The sequence below is a fragment of the Cyanistes caeruleus genome, chromosome 38 (assembly GCF_971803275.1).
Source record: "Cyanistes caeruleus chromosome 38, bCyaCae1.hap1.1, whole genome shotgun sequence".
Lineage (NCBI taxonomy): Eukaryota > Metazoa > Chordata > Aves > Passeriformes > Paridae > Cyanistes > Cyanistes caeruleus.
Genome location: NC_141739.1, coordinates 1,178,654 through 1,193,927, shown reverse-complemented (window position 1 = coordinate 1,193,927; position 15,274 = coordinate 1,178,654). Strand labels below are relative to the sequence as shown.

Sequence of the window (15,274 nt, the reverse complement as noted above, 5' to 3'; positions counted from 1 at the left end):
TTTTTATGGAAAAAACTGGATTTTTATGGGAAAAATGGGATTTTTATGGGAAAAAATGGGATTTTTATAGAAAAAAGGGATTTTTATGGAAAAAATGGGATTTTTATGGGAAAAAATGGGATTTTTATGGGAAAAAAGGGATTTTTATGGGAAAAAATGGGATTTTTATAGAAAAAATGGGATTTTTATGGAGAAAATGGGATTTTTAGGGGAAAAAATGGGATTTTTATGGAGAAAAAAATGGGATTTTTATGGAGAAAAAAATGGGATTTTTATGAAAAAAATGGGATTTTTATGGAAAAAAATGGGATTTTTATGGGAAAAATGGGATTTTTATGGGAAAAATGAGATTTTTATGGAAAAATGGGATTTTTATGGGAAAAATGGGGATTTTTATGGAAAAAATGGGATTTTTATGGAAAAAATGGGATTTTTATGGGAAAAATGGGATTTTTATAGAAAAAAGGGATTTTTATGGAAAAAATGGGATTTTTATGGGAAAAAATGGGATTTTTATGGGAAAAAAGGGATTTTTATGGGAAAAAATGGGATTTTTATAGAAAAAATGGGATTTTTATGGAGAAAATGGGATTTTTAGGGGAAAAAATGGGATTTTTATGGAAAAAAAGGGATTTTTATGGAAAAAATGGGATTTTTATGGAGAAAATGGGATTTTTATGGAAAAAAAAGGGATTTTTATGGGAAAAAAAGAGATTTTTATGGAAAAAAATGGGATTTTTATGGAAAAAATGGGATTTTTATGGGAAAAAATGGGATTTTTATGGAAAAAATGGGATTTTTATGAAAAAAAAAGGGATTTTTAGGGAAAAAAAGAGATTTTTATGGAAAAAAATGGGATTTTTATGGGAAAAAATGGGATTTTTATGAAAAAAAAGGGATTTTTATGGAGAAAAATGGGATTTTTAAGGAAAAAATGGGGATTTTTATGGAAAAAATGGGATTTTTATGGAAAAAAATGGGATTTTTAGGGGAAAAATGGGGATTTTTATGAAAAAAAGGGATTTTTAGGGAAAAAAATGGGATTTTTATGGAGAAAAATGGGGATTTTTAAGGAAAAATGGGATTTTTATGAAAAAAATGGAATTTTTATGGGAAAAAATGGGATTTTTATGGAGAAAAAATGGGATTTTTAGGGAAAAAATGGGATTTTTATGGGAAAAATGGGATTTTTAGGGGAAAAAATGGGATTTTTAGGGAAAAAATGGGATTTTTATGGGAAAAATGGGATTTTTATGGGAAAAATGGGGATTTTTATGGGAAAAATGGGATTTTTATGAAAAAAATGGGATTTTTATGGGAAAAATGGGATTTTTATGGAAAAAATGGGATTTTTATGGGAGAAAAATGGGATTTTTATGAAAAAATGGGATTTTTATGGAGAAAAAGGGATTTTTATGGAGAAAAATGGGGATTTTTATAAAAAAACCTGATTTTTATGGAAAAAAAATGGGATTTTATGGGAAAAAATGGGGATTTTTATGAAAAAAAAATGGGATTTTTATGGAAAAAATGGGATTTTTATGGAGAAAATGGGATTTTTATGGGAAAAAATGGATTTTTATGGAAAAAAAAGGGATTTTTATAAAGAAAATGTGATTTTTATGGAAAAAAAAGGGATTTTTATGGAAAAAACCCTGGGATTTTGATGGGAATTTGGGATTTGGGGGCTCTCACCTTCTCGGATCCATGCAAGAAATCGTTCAGGGCCTGAGGATCGCTGGGAAAAGAGACGGGAAAAGGGAATTAGGGAGAGAATTCCAACTTTTCCGGGATAATTCCTGATTTTTTGGGGTTTTTCCACCACAATTCCCAATTTTTGGGGTTTCTTCCCATCACAATTCCCAATTTTTGGGGTTTTTTCCATCACAATTCCCAATTTTTGGGATTTTTCCCACCACAATTCCCAATTTTTTGGGGTTTTTTTCCATCTCAATTCCCAATTTTTGGGGTTTTTTCCACCACAATTCCCGATTTTTTGGGGTTTTTCCCCCCAATTCCCAACTTTTGGGTTCTTTTCCCCCCACAATTCCCAATTTTTGGGGTTTTTCCCCACAATTCCCAACTTTTCTGGGTTTTCCCACCACAATTCCCAACTTCGGGGTTTTTTCCCCACAATTCCCAATTTTTGCCATTTTTTTTCCACAATTCCCATTTTTTGGGTTTTTTCCCCACAATTCCCAACTTTTGGGTTCTTTTTCCATCACAATTCCCAATTTTTTGAGGTTTTCCCATCCCAATTCCCACTTTTTTTGGGTTTTTTTCCCCACAATTCCCAATTTTTGGTTTTTTTTCCCCACAATTCCCAACTTTTGGGTTCTTTTCCCACTTTTTTTTTGTTTTTCCCACCACAATTCCCAAATTTTTTTTGGTTTTCCCCACACAATTCCCAATTTTTTGGGGTTTTTTTCCCACTTTTTTTTTGTTTTTCCCACCACAATTCCCAATTTTTGGTTTTTTTTTTCCCACAATTCCCATTTTTTGCCATTTTTTTTTCACAATTCCCACTTTTTTGGGTTTTTTTCCCCCCAATTCCCAACTTTTCTGGGTTTTCCCACCACAATTCCCAACTTCGGGGTTTTTTCCCCACAATTCCCAATTTTTGCCCTTTTTTTTGCACAATTCCCATTTTTTTGGGTTTTTTCCCCACAATTCCCAACTTTTGGGGTTTTTCCATCACAATTCCCAATTTTTGTGGTTTTCCCACCACAATTCCCAATTTTTTGGGCTTTTTCCACCTCAATTCCCAATTTTTGGGGTTTTTCCATCACAATTCCCATTTTTTTGGGTTCTTTTCCCATCACAATTCCCAATTTTTTTGGGTTTTTTCCATCACAATTCCCAATTTTTGGGTTTTTTTTACCACAATTCCCAATTTTTTTGGATTTCCCATCACAATTCCCAATTTTTGGGGTTTTTTCCATCACAGTTCCCAATTTTTTGGGGTTTTTTTCTCACATTTTTTTTGTTTTTTCCATCACAATTCCCAATTTTTGCCCTTTTTTTTGCACAATTCCCATTTTTTGGGGGTTTTTTCCCCACAATTCCCAACTTTTGGTGTTTTTCCCACCACAATTCCCACTTTTTTGTATTTTTCCCACCACAATTCCCAATTTTTGGTTTTTTTTCCCCACAATTCCCACTTTTTTTGTGTTTCCCCCCCACAATTCCCAATTTTTGGGGTTTTTTTTCCCACAATTCCCATTTTTTGCCATTTTTTTTTCACAATTCCCAATTTTTTTGATTTTTCCCATCACAATTCCCAATTTTTTGGTTTTTTTTCCCCACAATTCCCAATCTTTTTGGCTTTTTCCATCACAATTCCCACTTTTTTGGGTTTTTCCCACCACAATTCCCAATTTTTGGGGTTTTTTTCCCCCAATTCCCAACTTTTCTGGTTTTTCCCACCACAATTCCCAATTTTTGGGTTTTTTTCCACCACAATTCCCATTTTTTGCCATTTTTTTTTCACAATTCCCAACTTTTGGGTTCTTTTCCCACCACAATTCCCAATTTTTGGGGTTTTTTTCCCACAATTCCCAACTTTTCTGGTTTTTCCCACCACAATTCCCAATTTTTTAGGGTTTTTCCACCACAATTCCCAATTTTTTGGGGCTTTTCCCATCACAATTCCCAATTTTTTGAGTTTTCCCCACAATTCCCAACTTTTGGGTTCTTTTCCCACTTTCTTTTTTGTTTTTCCCACCACAATTCCCAAATTTTTTTTGGTTTTCCCCACACAATTCCCACTTTTTTTGTGTTTCCCCACCACAATTCCCAATTTTTTTGGGTTTTTCCCCCACAATTCCCAATTTTCCCGGGGTTTTCCCACCACAATTCCCAATTTTTTGGCCTTTTTCCGCCTCAATTCCCAATTTTTGGGGTTTTTCCATCACAATTCCCATTTTTTTGGGTTCTTTTCCCACCACAATTCCCAATTTTTGGTGTTTTTCCCACCACAATTCCCAATTTTTTGGGGTTTTTTTCCCACTTTTTTTTTGTTTTTTTCCCACCTCAATTCCCAATTTTTTTGTGTTTTTCCCCCACAATTCCCAATTTTTGGGGGTTTTTTTTCCCACAATTCCCATTTTTTGCCATTTTTTTTTCACAATTCCCACTTTTTTTGATTTTTCCCATCACAATTCCCAATTTTTTGGTTTTTTTCCCATCACAATTCCCAATTTTTAGGGTTTTTTCCACCTCAATTCCCAATTTTTGGTGTTTTTCCCCCACAATTCCCACTTTTTTTGTGTTTCCCCACCACAATTCCCAATTTTTGGTGTTTTTCCTACCACAATTCCCAACTTTTGGGGTTTTTTTCCCACTTTTTTTTTGTTTTTCCCACCACAATTCCCAATTTTGGGGGTTTTTCCCATCACAATTCCCATTTTTTTTTGGTTTTTTCCCCCACAATTCCCAATTTTTTTGTGTTTTCCCACCTCAATTCCCACTTTTTTTGTGTTTTTCCCCCCAGTTCCCAATTTTTGGGGTTTTTTTTCCCCCAATTCCCATTTTTTGCCATTTTTTTTTCACAATTCCCAATTTTTTTGTGTTTTCCCCCACAATTCCCAATTTTTTTTTGGTTTCCCCTCCCAATTCCCAATTTTTTTTGGTTTTTCCCCCACAATTCCCAATTTTTTTGTGTTTTTCCCCCACAATTCCCAATTTTTGGGTTTTTTTCCCCACAATTCCCAATTTTTTGGTTTTTTTCCCCACAATTCCCAACTTTTGGATTCTTTTCCCATCACAATTCCCAAATTTTTGGGTTTTTTCCCATCACAATTCCCAATTTTTGGGTTTTTTTTCCCCACAATTCCCAATTTTTTGGGTTTTTTCCCATCACAAGTCCCAATTTTTGGGGTTTTTTCCCCACAATTCCCAATTTTTGCGGATTTTTCCATCAGAATTCCCAATTTTTTTGTGTTTTTCCCCACAATTCCCAATTTTTTTGTGTTTCCCCCCCCAATTCCCAATTTTTTTTCGGTTTTTCCCCCACAATTCCCATTTTTTGCCATTTTTTTTTCACAATTCCCATTTTTTTTTGATTTCCCCCCAATTCCCACTTCCCCCTTTTTCTCCCCCCTCTCTTTTCCCGCCTTTCCCGTCCCATTCCCGGCCGGAATTCCGGGAATTCCGGACTCACCAGATGACGTCTAACAGGCACCGGCCGTCTTCATCATCCATGTCACCTGCAAGGAGACGATGACGTCACCTTTTCCATGGAAAATTCCGGAAAAAAGCCTCTTCCCAAAGTTTTTTAAGGATTTAAGGGGAAAAATTGGGAAGGGATCCCAAAAAAATGGGGATTTGGGAAGGGATTTTCGAGGAATTCTATTGATAATCAGGGAAGGTTAATTAATGAATGGGTTTGGGGGGGTTAATTAAGGGTTTGGGGGGTTAATGAATGGATTTAATGGAATTAATGAATGGATTTAATGGGATTAATGAATGGATTTAATAGGATTAATTAAGGGGTTTAATGGGATTAATGAATGGGTTTAATGTGATTAATTAAGAGGTTTAATGAGGTTAATTAAAGGGTTTAATGGGATTAATTAAGGGGTTTGATGGGATTAATGAATGGATTTAATAGGATTAATTAAGGGGTTTAATGGGATTAATTGAAGGATTTAATGGGATTAATGAATGGGTTTGGTTTGGTGGGGTTAATTAAGGGGTTTGATGGGGTTAATTAAGGGTTTGATGGGGTTAATTAAGGGGTTTAATGGGATTAATGAATGGATTTAATGGGATTAATGAATGGGTTTAAAGGGATTAATTAAGGGGTTTAATGGCATTAATTAAGGGGTTTAATGGGATTAATTAAAGGATTTAATGGGATTAATTAATGGGTTTGGTTTGGGGGGGTTAATTAAGGGGTTTGGTGGGGTTAATTAAGGGTTTGATGGGGTTAATTAAGGGGTTTGATGGGGTTAATTAAGGGTGTGATGGGGTTAATTAAGGGGTTTAATGGGATTAATGAATGGATTTAATGGGATTAATGAATGGGTTTAATGGGATTAATGAATGGGTTTGGTTTGGTGGGGTTAATTAAGGGTTTGATGGGGTTAATTAAGGGTTTGATGGGGTTAATTAAGGGTTTGGTGGGGTTAATTAAGGGTTTGGTGGGGTTAATTAAGGGTTTGGGGGGTTAATTAAGGGTTTGGGGGGTTAATTAAGGGTTTGGTGGGGTTAATTAATGGATTTAATGGAATTAATGAATGGATTTAAAGGGATTAATTAAGGGGTTTAATGGGATTGATTAAGGGGTTTGATGGGATTAATTAAGGGGTTTGATGGGATTAATGAATGGATTTAATGGAATTAATGAATGGATTTAATGGGATTAATGAATGGGTTTAATGGGATTAATTAAGGGGTTTAATGGGATTAATGAATGGATTTAATGGAATTAATGAATGGGTTTGGTTTGGGGGGGTTAATTAAGGGTTTGATGGGGTTAATTAAGGGATTTAATGGGATTAATGAATGAATTTAATGGAATTAATGAATGGGTTTGATGGGATTAATCAATGGGTTTAATGGGATTAATTAAGGGGTTTAATGAGGTTAATTAAGGGGTTTAATGGGATTAATTAAGGGGTTTGATGGGGTTAATGAATTGATTTAATAGGATTAATTAAGGGGTTTAATGGGATTAATTAAAGGATTTAATGGGATTAATTAATGGGTTTGGTTTGGGGGGGTTAATTAAGGGGTTTGGTGGGGTTAATTAAGGGGTTTGATGGGATTAATTAAGGGATTTAATGGGATTAATGAATGGATTTAATGGGATTAATGAATGGATTTAATGGGATTAATTAAGGAGTTTGGTTTGATGAGGTTACTTAAGGGGTTTAATGGGATTAATTAAGGGGTTTAATGGAATTAATGAATGGGTTTAATAGGATTAAGTAAGGGGTTTGATGGGATTAATTAAGGGGTTTGATGGGATTAATTAATGGGTTTGATGGGATTGATTAATGGGTTTAATGGGATTAATTAATGGGTTTAATGGGATTAGTTAATAGGTTTAATGGGATTAATTAAGGGGTTTAATGAGGTTAATTAAGGGGTTTAATGGAATTAATTAAGGGGTTTGATGGGGTTAATGAAGAGGGTTAATGGGATTAATTAATGGGTTTAATGGGATTAATGAATGGGTTTGATGGGGTTAATTAATGGGTTTAATGGAATTAATGAATTGATTTAATGGAATTAATGAATGGATTTAATGGGATTAATGAATGGGTTTGGTGGGTTAATTAAGGGTTTGATGGGATTAATTAAGGGTTTGATGGGGTTAATTAAGGGGTTTGATGGGGTTAATTAAGGGGTTTAATGGGATTAATGAATGGATTTACTGGGATTAATGAATGGGTTTAATGGGATTAATTAAAGGATTTAATGGGATTAATTAATGGGTTTAATGGAATTAATGAATGGGTTTAATGGGATTAATTAAAGGATTTAATGGGATTAATGAATGGGTTTGATGGGGTTAATTAATGGCTTTAATGGGATTAACTAAGGGGTTTGTTCAGGGGAAATGTTCCTCAGGAATCCGGGGGGGGGAAATGGATCCCGAAATTCCTCTGGGAATGGATTGATCCCAAAAATCCCTCTGGGAATGGATTGATCCCAAATAAACCTCACAGGGAATGGATTGATCCCAAATAAACCTCACAGGGAATGGATTGATCCCTAAAAACCTCACAGGGAATGGATTGATCCCAAATAAACCTCACAGGGAATGGATTGATCCCAAATAAACCTCACAGGGAATGGATTGATCCCAAATAAACCTCACAGGGAATGGATTGATCCCAAATAAACCTCACAGGGAATGGATTGATCCCAAATAAACCTCACAGGGAATGGATTGATCCCAAATAAACCTCACAGGGAATGGATTGATCCCAAATAAACCTCACAGGGAATGGATTGATCCCAAATAAACCTCACAGGGAATGGATTGATCCCTAAAAACCTCACAGGGAATGGATTGATCCCAAATAAACCTCACAGGGAATGGATTGATCCCTAAAAACCTCACAGGGAATGGATTGATCCCTAAAAACCTCACAGGGAATGGATTGATCCCTAAAAACCTCACAGGGAATGGATTGATCCCAAATAAACCTCACAGGGAATGGATTGATCCCAAATAAACCTGACAGGGAATGGATTGATCCCTAAAAACCTCACAGGGAATGGATTGATCCCAAAATTCCTCACAGGGAATGGATTGATCCCAAATAAACCTCACAGGGAATGGATTGATCCCTAAAAACCTCACAGGGAATGGATTGATCCCAAATAAACCTCACAGGGAATGGATTGATCCCAAATAAACCTCACAGGGAATGGATTGATCCCTAAAAACCTCACAGGGAATGGATTGATCCCAAATAAACCTCACAGGGAATGGATTGATCCCAAATAAACCTCACAGGGAATGGATTGATCCCAAATAAACCTCACAGGGAATGGATTGATCCCAAATAAACCTCACAGGGAATGGATTGATCCCAAATAAACCTCACAGGGAATGGATTGATCCCTAAAAACCTCACAGGGAATGGATTGATCCCAAATAAACCTCACAGGGAATGGATTGATCCCAAATAAACCTCACAGGGAATGGATTGATCCCTAAAAACCTCACAGGGAATGGATTGATCCCAAATAAACCTCACAGGGAATGGATTGATCCCAAATAAACCTCACAGGGAATGGATTGATCCCTAAAAACCTCACAGGGAATGGATTGATCCCTAAAAACCTCACAGGGAATGGATTGATCCCAAATAAACCTCACAGGGAATGGATTGATCCCTAAAAACCTCACAGGGAATGGATTGATCCCTAAAAACCTCACAGGGAATGGATTGATCCCAAATAAACCTCACAGGGAATGGATTGATCCCTAAAAACCTCACAGGGAATGGATTGATCCCAAATAAACCTCACAGGGAATGGATTGATCCCAAATAAACCTCACAGGGAATGGATTGATCCCTAAAAACCTCACAGGGAATGGATTGATCCCAAAATTCCTCACAGGGAATGGATTGATCCCAAATAAACCTCACAGGGAATGGATTGATCCCAAAATTCCTCTGGGAATGGATTCTTAAAAATCCCTCTGGGAATGGATTTATCCCAAAATCCCCTCCAGGAACAGATTTATCCCGAAATTCCCCTGGGAATGGGTTCCCAAAAATTCCCTTTGGGAATGGATTGATCCCGAAATTCCCTCTGGGAATGGAATCCCAAATTCCCTCAGGAATGGATTGATCCCAAAATTCCTCCAGGAATGGATTCCTAAAAAATTCCTCTGGGAATGGATTTAACCCTAAATTCCCCCTGGGAATGGATTTATCCCGAAATCCTCCGGGAATGCAATCCCAAAGAATTCCTCTGGGAACGGATTTATCCCAAAATTCCTCACAGGGAATGGATTTATCCCGAAATCCTCTCCAGGAATGGATTTATCCTAAAATTCCCCTGGGAATGGATTGATCCCGAACTCCTCAGGGAATGGATTTATCCTGAAATCCCCTCCAGGAACGGATTTATCCCAAAATTCCTCACAGGGAATGGATTGATCCCAAAATCCCCTCCAGGAACGGATTTATCCCGATTTCCCTCCAGGAACGAATTTATCCCAAAATCCCCTCTGGGAACGGATTTATCCCTAAATTCCTCACAGGGAATGGATTGATCCCGAAATCCCCTCCAGGAATGGATTTATCCTAAAATTCCCCTGGGAATGGATTGATCCCAAAATTCCTTCCAGGAATGGATTGATCCCAAAATCCCCCCAGGAATGGATTGATCCCAAAATCCCCCCAGGAATGGATTGATCCCAAAATCCCCCCAGGAATGGATTGATCCCAAAATCCCTCCGGGAATGGATTGATCCCAAAATTCCTTCCAGGAATGGATTGATCCCAATTTCCCCCCCCAAATTTGGGAGGAACAAAAATTCCCGGGAATTTTTTGTTGTTGTTTTTTTTGGGAATGGCCTAAAAATAAAATAAAATAAAATAAAGTAAAATAAAATAAAATAAAATAAAATAAAATAAAATAAAATAAAATAAAATGAAATGAAATGAAATAAAATAAAATGAAATGAAATAAAAAAAAGAAATAAAATGAAATAAAATGAAATAAAATGAATAAAATGAAATGAAATGAAATGAAATAAAGTGAAATAAAATGAAATAAAAGAAAATGAAATAAAAATAAAAATAAAATAAAATAAGACAAAATAAAATGAAATAAAATAAAATAAAATGAAATAAAATAAAAGTAAAAGAAAATAAAATAAAAAAAAATAAAATAAAATAAACCAAAATAAAATAAGAGAATAAAATAAAATAAAATAAAAATAAAATGAAATGAAATGAAATAAAATAAATACAATTCAATAAAATGAAATAAAATAAAAATAAAATAAAGTAAAATATAATAAAACAAAATGAAATATAAATTAAATAAAACAAAAATAAAAAATAAAAGTAAGAAAATTAAATAAAATAAAACGAAGTAAAATAGAAAAATAAAATAAAAATAAAAAAATAAAAATAAAACGAGACGGAATAAAGTAAAATGAAATAAAATTAAATAAAATAAAATGAAATAAAATAAAATAAAATAAAATAAAATAAAATGAAATAAAATGAAATAAAATAAAATAAAATGAAATGAAATAAAATAAAATAAAATAAAATAAAATAAAATAAAATAAAATAAAATGAAATAAAATGAAATAAAATAAAATAAAATGAAATAACATGAAATGAAATGAAATGAAATAAAATAAAATAAAATAAGGGCCTGGGCGGATTCCGAACATTCCAGGTGGGAACGAGGCAGAATTCCCGATTTCCCATTCCCGCTTTTCCCATTCCCGCTTTTCCCATTCCCGCTTTTCCCACGGATCCCTCCCCCTCTTCCCCAGGAAAATCTCGGGAATTCTCTGGGAAATCCGGGAATTCCGGCCCCGAGGCGGGAGAATTCCAAGAATTCCGAGAATTCCCAGAATTCCCGGGGTCCCCACCCGGGTTTTCCCAGGAAATTCGGCCCCGGAATTCCCAAGAATTCCCAAAATTCCGATTTTTTCCCCCCCGGGATTGACTCGCTAGGGATTAATCGATCCCCGATCAACGGATGGATCGATCAATCGATCCCCGATCCATTGATCGATGGAGCTTCCCCTCCCCCGGCCACGATTAACGGGCGCTCGTTAATTAATCATTAATGAATTCATTAAAGACTCAGGGAGTAAATTCTCCATTGAGGGCTTAATTAATTAACCCTAACTAATGAATTTATTAACCCTTAATTCATTAATAAACCCCTTAATTAATTAATTAATCCGTTAAGGAACCCGCGGCTCCGTTAATCGATGGCTGAGCTAATCAATCGCCGATAACGCCCATCGATGAATCGGCGATCTAATAACGCCAATTAATAATTAACGAGCTTAATTAAACACCAGGGCGGGACCCAGCCAATTAACGACCGCTAATTAACCGGTGGTTATTGATTAACCGCCCCCGAACCCATCGATAATCGATCGATCATCGATCCGGCGGGAAATTCATCGGGCATTGATCAGCCCCGGATTGATCGTTAATTGATTGTTAATTGGTCGTTAATTGGTCGTTAATTGGTCGCTAATCGGGCGTTGATCTGCTGCCGGCCAGTGGCTGGGCTGATCGATACCTGATTGATACCAAATCGATACCTGATCAATACCTGATCGATACCTGATCAATACCCAATCAGCGCCTGATCAATACCCGATCAATACTCAATTAAAACCTGATCGATACCTGATCAATACCCGATCAATACCTGATCAATACCCGATCAATACCTGATCCAATACCCCATCAATAGCTGATTCAATATCCAGTCAATACCAGATCGATACCTGGTCAATAACCAATCAATACCTGATCAATACTCAATTGATACCTGATCAATACCCGATCGATGCCCACTCGCTATCCAATCAATACCCAATCCAATACCCAATCAATACCCGATTGATGCCTAATCAATACCAGATCCAATACCCGATCAATAACCAATCAATACCGGATCGATAACCAATCAATAACCAATCAATACCCGATTGATACCTAATCAATACCAGATCCAATACCCGATCAATAGCCAATCAATACCGGATCGATAACCAATCAATAGCCAATCAATATCCGATCGATACCTAATCAATACCAGATCCAATACCCGATCAATAACCAATCAATACCGGATCGATAACCAATCAATAGCCAATCAATACCAGATCGATAACCAATCAATAGCCAATCGATAACCAATCAATAGCCAATCAATACCCGATTGATCAGCGGCTGCCACGGCCGCTGCCGGGACTGACCCAAAGCAACCGACAGAGCATGGATCGGTTATTGATTATTGGTTATTGATTATCGGTTATTGATTATCAGTTATTGATTATTGGTTATTGATTATCAGTTATTGATTACCAGTTATTGATAACCGCTTATTGATTATCGGTTACTGATTACCGGTTATTGATAACCGACTGTTGATTATCAGTTATTGATTACCGGTTGCTGATTACCGGTTATTGATAACCACTTATTGATTATCGGTTACTGATTATCAGTTACTGATTACTGGTTATTGATAATCGATTACTGATTATCAGTTATTGATTACTGGTTATTGATAACCGGTTATTGATTATCAGTTACTGATTACCGGTTATTCATCATTGGTTATTATCAGTTATTGATTACCGGTTATTGATTATCAGCAACTGATTACCGGTTCCCGTTAACCGGTTATTCATCATTGATTATTGATTACCCATTATCAATAACCTGTTATTTATCATTGATTATTGATTACCAGTTATCAGTAACTGGCTATTCATCATTGATTATTGATTACCAGTTATTGATAACCGGTTATTCATCATTGATTATTGATTACCCGTTATCGATAACCGGTTATTCATCATTGATTATTGATTACCCGTTATCGATAACCGGTTATTCATCATTGATTATTGATTACCAGTTATCAGTAACTGGCTATTCATCATTGATTATTGGTTACCTGTTATCGATAACCAGTTATTTATCATTGATTATTGATTACCCGTTATCGATAACCGGTTATTCATCATTGATTATTGATTACCCGTTATCGATAACCGGTTATTCATCATTGATTATTGATTACCAGTTATCGATAACCGGTTATTCATCATTGATTATTGGTTACCTGTTATCGATAACCAGTTATTTATCATTGATTATTGATTACCCGTTATTGATAACCGGCTATTCATCATTGATTATTGATTACCCGTTATCGATAACCGGTTATTCATCATTGATTATTGATTACCCGTTATCGATAACCGGTTATTCATCATTGATTATTGATTACCAGTTATCGATAACCGGTTATTCATCATTGATTATTGATTACCCGTTATCGATAACCGGTTATTCATCATTGATTATTGATTAGCCATTATCGATAACCGGCTATTCATCATTGATTATTGATTACCAGTTATCGATAACCGGTTATTCATCATTGATTATTGATTACCCGTTATCGATAACCGGCTATTCATCATTGATTATTGATTACCAGTTATCGATAACCGGCTATTCATCATTGATTATTGATTACCCGTTATCGATAACCGGCTATTCATCATTGATTATTGATTACCCGTTATCGATAACCGGTTATTCATCATTGATTATTGATTACCGGTTATCGATAACCGGTTATTCATCATTGATTATTGATTACCGGTTATCGATAACCGGTTATTCATCATTGATTATTGATTACCCGTTATCGATAACCGGCTATTCATCATTGATTATTGATTACCCGTTATCGATAACCGGTTATTCATCATTGATTATTGATTACCCGTTATCGATAACCGGTTATTCATCATTGATTATTGATTACCAGTTATTGATAACCGGCTATTCATCATTGATTATTGATTACCAGTTATCGATAACCGGTTATTCATCATTGATTATTGATTACCAGTTATCGATAACCGGTTATTCATCATTGATTATTGATTACCCGTTATCGATAACCGGCTACTCATCATTGGTTATTGATTATCGGTTATTGATAACCGGTTATTCATCATTGATTATTGATTACCCGTTATTGATAACCGGCTATTCATCATTGATTATTGATTACCCGTTATCGATAACCGGTTATTCATCATTGATTATTGATTACCCGTTATCGATAACCGGTTATTCATCATTGATTATTGATTACCAGTTATCGATAACTGGCTATTCATCATTGATTATTGATTACCTGTTATCGATAACCGGTTATTCATCATTGATTATTGATTACCAGTTATCAGTAACTGGCTATTCATCATTGATTATTGATTACCAGTTATTGATAATTGGCTATTCATCATTGAATATTGATTATTTGCTATAGATTATCGGTTATTGATTATCAGTTATTGATTATCGGTTATTGATTATCGGGTATTGATTATCGGTGATCCAGCTGCCCACGAGCCGAGCCATTCCCCGTTCCCAGTTCGGAATTCCCGGAATTAGGAATGGGATTTACTCCGGGGATACTCCAGGGATACGCCGAGGTTACTACAATGATACTCCGGGGTTACGCCAGGGTTACTCCGGGAATACTCTGGGAATACTCCAGGGATAATCAGGGAATACCCAAGGGATACTCTGGGGACACCCCAGGGATACTCAGGGGTTACTCCAGGGATACTCCAGGGATGCTCCGGGCTGCAATTCCAACCCTGAGTTCCTGCTCAGGGGATACTCCTGGGATACTCCAGGAATCCTCCCAGGACACTCCGGGGATACTCCAGGGATACTCGGGGGATACTCCAGGAATACTCAGGGGATCCTCCAGGGATACGCCAGGAATACTCCGGGGATACTCCAAGAATACTCTGATGATACTCCGGGGATACTGGGGGGGGGGGGGTGTGTACACCTGTGATACTCCTCGAATACTCTGGGGACTCTCGGGGAATACTCAGGGGATACTCACAAGATACTCCCAGGATACTCCAGGACAGAATTCCGGCCCCTAAATCCCACTCAGGGGTTACAAATCTCCAGCCCCGTACTCCGGGAATACTCAGGGGATACTACAGGAATACTCAGGGGATACGCCAGAAACACTCAGGGGA

At 36.1% G+C, this 15,274-nt stretch overlaps 1 protein-coding gene across 1 annotated transcript in view; it reads right to left on the bottom strand.

Annotated features, from left to right (window-relative positions):
- Positions 1 to 15,274, bottom strand: part of BICRA (BRD4 interacting chromatin remodeling complex associated protein) — a 61,185-nt gene that overhangs the window by 40,308 nt on the left and 5,603 nt on the right. The window contains exons 2-3 of the mRNA XM_086871967.1: positions 5,162 to 5,207; positions 1,696 to 1,738 (exon numbers count right to left, since the gene is read on the bottom strand). Of these exons, the coding sequence (XP_086728093.1) occupies positions 1,696 to 1,738; positions 5,162 to 5,202 (84 nt within the window). The 5' untranslated portion in view covers positions 5,203 to 5,207. The remainder of the gene's footprint in view (positions 1 to 1,695; positions 1,739 to 5,161; positions 5,208 to 15,274) is intronic.